The sequence below is a fragment of the Medicago sativa genome, chromosome 4 (genome assembly GCF_051527215.1).
Source record: "Medicago sativa cultivar Bolivia chromosome 4, Bolivia_mono, whole genome shotgun sequence".
Classification (NCBI taxonomy): Eukaryota; Viridiplantae; Streptophyta; class Magnoliopsida; order Fabales; family Fabaceae; genus Medicago; species Medicago sativa.
The window spans coordinates 37,360,927-37,365,480 of NC_140752.1; the positions used below are offsets into that span (position 1 = coordinate 37,360,927).

At 40.3% G+C, this 4,554-nt stretch overlaps 1 protein-coding gene across 1 annotated transcript; it reads right to left on the reverse strand.

Annotated features, from left to right (window-relative positions):
- Positions 1–1,974: 1,974 nt before the first annotated feature.
- Positions 1,975–4,332, reverse strand: LOC146929164 (protein FAR1-RELATED SEQUENCE 5-like). Its single transcript, XM_085707233.1, has one exon. It carries the CDS (start codon positions 4,021–4,023, stop codon positions 1,975–1,977), a length of 2,049 nt encoding a protein of 682 aa, XP_085563359.1. The 5' UTR covers positions 4,024–4,332.
- Between the last annotated feature and the right edge of the window lie 222 nt (positions 4,333–4,554).

The window sequence follows — 4,554 nt, forward strand, 5'->3', positions numbered from 1 at the left end:
CACATGTTTGTCCATATGAAAACGTTTCCAATTAAAGTCATTCAATTAGTGTGCGGTGGAGTTGGTCTTGTTATGCATAATACGTTGGTAGAACTTCAATAAATATTACGATTCAAATAATTATAATATAGCAAGTCATATATAACTTATGCATAATCAATAAATATTAGTTTTCAAATATTTATAATTTAGTAAGTGAGAATAATACATTGTACTACTGGTTGTTTCCACACCGTTTTCGTGCGGAATTAGGTAACCCATTGAACTTAATCTTATATGTTTATACTAATCAAAATCTTACAAATTTGACCGTGCTTATATTGTAATCTGCCTGGTAGCCATTTGACGAGATCGACCCATAATTTGTACAACGGAACTTATCTTTTTAACTGTCGGGTTGCATCCACTGATAACCTTCAGTTGGAATGCAAGCGGTAAATTCTACGACTTAAAAGAAAAGTATCACGGTGAAAGTATTTTCTTTTTCAACCGACGAAGAATTTTCAACCGACGAAGAATTACTTAAATACGGTAGATTTATTCCGCGAGTAAAATTGGATACTCCAACTTATGCATATATGTACCATAACTTATTATTAATTATTGGCAGGTAATTGGTAAAGAAATAGGCAGTGCCATACGCTACTATATGCACGGCGGTATTGTTCTCTCTGGTCCGGGTGGGGAGGCAATCTATTGCGGTATCAAAAATTATTGGCCAAACATTGAAGCCGAATGTATCACTGTCATTGGTGCAATTTTTAAGAGCTTCTGCACTGCATATAACATCAGGACTGGAGTTAAATTGAAGTTTATCGTTGACAAAACAAAACAAAAATAAACAATGTAGCATTTGTTAATAGCATGTCATCTTGAGCAAGACATCAACCTAGCCTATTCCCAATTGCATGCTTAAACGTAACGGAATTAATGGTCGAGGTGGGTCATACTCCTGATATGAACCCTGATTCAAGTCCGACCACTCTTGCTTTGTTAACTAGGAAGTTTTTATTTTGATTTTAAGATGATGGCACTACTGATAGAAAATTTTGGTTGCATCTGTCATTGCGGTTCAAAATAAAAAACAAGACCCAAGAAGCCCATCAGATTGACCATTCATTAGAGCATCTCCAATGGGGGGTCCTTACTTAACAAGGACCACTCCCCGTTAAGGACCCTCCATTGGAGGAAGAAAAATTGAGTCCCCATTAAGGAACGGGCAACTATATAAGGACCCTCTCTCTCCTGAGTAACTAACGGGTCCCACGTTTAAAAAAGTAATAAAATGTGTACTACTTGGTCCCACTTGCATAAAGAAGAAGTAAAATGTGTACTACTTGGTCCCACTTGCATAAAGAAGTAATAAAATGTGTACTACTTGGTCCCACTTGTAAAAATGAGTAATAGATAAATTATTTTTGTTTAATATGTAAAGATAGTGGGACATATTTAAATACTTTTCATTGGAGTCCATATTAGTGTATTGCCATTGGAGTCATTGAGTCCTTAATAGGTACTTCTATTAAAAAATTATAAATAAGGAGTCCTTGTTAGGGAACTACCATTGTGGATGCTTTAAAGCAAACACAGCAGAAATGAAAATAAATATAGCCACTCAAATCCGAATTCCATCGTAAGATACATGTCCCTCAGAAATACATTATAATAACATAAGTTACATAATAATAATTATAAAATGCCTCCAATAGTCTCTGAAATGTTACATCACCGCAACCACTCGCCGACTGCAGAAAAAAACGAACAGACGTATGCCAGATTAGTAACAAAACAGAAACACAACAACTATGACTGCACGAACACACAGGAAACAATTATAATATTATGTGATAGACAGCTGACGGACCTTACCCTGGTTACCTAGATTCACGCCAACGACTCTCCCGCTGATCCATTAATGCCTGCCCATCACCTACGTACAGAGATTAACCTTCCTAAGTTAATCAAATGCGCAATTCAAAATTTACCAACAATGTATTTGCAGTTTGACAATGTCATAGTAAATAATTCATTTACCGGCTGGCTATGAATGCCGTTGCGATACTCCTGATTCCGTGTTTCATGCACACCTGTCCACGTGGATTGGGAATGCCCGTTAAAATCACTGCGATCACCGGTATCCTCCTGTCCCAGTATCTCGTCTTCAGTACCCATGGGAGACATGACGTGACCATTCACATGGTTTACATTGTTTTGAGGACAACATCGTCTGTTATGACCGACCACACCGCATACACTGCAGGTCTGCGTGCGCCTACGACCACCAGGAGTCCCGCTGGGAATGGCACCGCACCCTTTTGTTCTCACACCATGGGGATCCAGAATGTCAGGGTCGGATGTGCCGGTCTCTGAAACTGGAGTCGGGTCATTTGTAGCTCGGTTTGTCCGTAATTTCAAACGACTTATTTCGCCACCCAACATGTCAATGACACGGTTGTACTCATCAGGATCTTCGTAGACCAGCTCAGCGACGAGTTTACACAGATGTACAATGCTAGAATATCTTGCGGCAGGCTGTGAATCCCAATACAAGGAACCACTTGCATATCTTTCACGGATCGAATCTTTCGCGAATTTTGACCACCTTGGTAAAACCAAACTGTCAGGAATATCGTCAAAGTCTAGACACATCAACACAGCAACAATATGATCACATGGCAACCCAAGTGACTCCATCCTCAAACAGGAGCACTTCAACTCAATTGGTTCTTCGCAGTATGCTACAGACCACTCACTACCACCACCACAGTATTTCATGACCTTGAAAATAGAGCCAGTAGACATTTCTTGAGAATCTGTTATTCTGAGGAGCATGGCTTTTTTCAGTACAGTGCGAAACATCATGAATATCTCCTTTGAAAATTTTTTCGATGCTGACTTCTCTATACCTCTCAAACTGGTCTGTAATACCGGAGAACCGTAATTTGATTCGAAATCTGACTGAATCTCCCTAAAACGGAAATAAGTCAGGCACCTGTGGAATTGTTGAACAAAATCAGTCATGTTAATACGTGAGTGCACAAACTGTCCCATGTGGCCGTGGAGTGCCTCGCATCGAGAAGTGGTTCTTAAACCAGCGAAAAAACTTCCTCTTATATGGGCAGTCGCCCACATTTGTCGTTTGTCGTACATTTCCTTGATCCAGCTGTTGTCTTGTAACCCAAACTTTTCAACCATTTCAGCCCACAGACTTTCAAATCTACTCACCTCAACGTCACTCAGCATGCATCTTTTCAGATAAGACATAAATTCAGGGATCCCAATGTTGGTCGATGCATTTCTTAGCAAATGCCACGCACACAGACGATGGTGGGCATTAGGGAATACCCTCTTAATTGCATTTTTCATTGCAAGATCGCCATCGGTTATCACTGACAACGGCTGCTTTCCATTCATCGCACTTAGCAATTGTTCCAGTAACCAGACATACGTCTCTTCAGTCTCGCTGGTTACTATACCGGTGCCAAAGACAATTGTCTGATTATGGTGATTAACACCTGAAAAGATCACAAACGGGCAATTGTACTTGTTTTTCCGGTAAGTTGCATCAAAGGCAATAACATCTCCAAATATGTCATAGTTCATTCGACTTTCACCATCGCACCAAAACAAACGCTCGAGCCTTCTCTCCGTGTCAGTTGAATGTGTCACAAACATAAGTGGATCTTTAGCTTTGAGACCTCGAAGATATTTCACTGCATCAGATGCATCTGTGTAAAACTGATTGCGTTGCCTACCGATCTGGTTATACAGGTCCTTTTTAACAAACCCAACCTTTTGAAATCCACCAGCTATGTTAGCCATCGTTCCATACACCTGATATGGTCTTACCCCTACTCTCATGTTGCGTCCAATTTCTTGTATATCACATTCACTAATCTTTCTATAAGCTGGAAGTAACCCAACCAAAGTACCATTCAACAACTCATGATTGTGGTCAACCACAAATACAGTGACATACCAACGCTTAGACAAAATGTTCACATGCACTCTTAATTTTGCCATACACCCACACCTTGTCGCATTTTTTGACTCGCGCTTTCTTTCCTCAACTGTTAATCCACTGTTATTTCTAAAACCTTCGCATGAACATAGAAAAGTTTATTGAACCACGTCTCCAAACCGATTCCTTATCACTTGCCCTTTGCGAACAGAGAATCCATAATTTCGGGCAAACCAAGTGTAAAACATGTAAGCTACATCCAACTCAGCAAACTCATACCTTGCTATATCAGGTGCAGAAAAGTTACGCATGTCTATCTTCATTATGTCAACCATATCTTTTATAACAATCACTTCAGTTTGAGAATCATCGTCACTAACGTGCACACCATCGTTGTCCAGGTCATGTAAAATTTCCTCTCCGTCTGAACTTCCACGTCCAACTCCACCAGCATTGTCATCTGAACTTCCAAGCCCAACACCTCCATCATTGTCTGGGTCATGTATAATTTCGTCTCCATCCGAACTTCCAAGCCCGGCCCCTCCATCATTGTCTGGGTCATGTAGAATTTCCTCTCCAGCTGAACTTCCAAG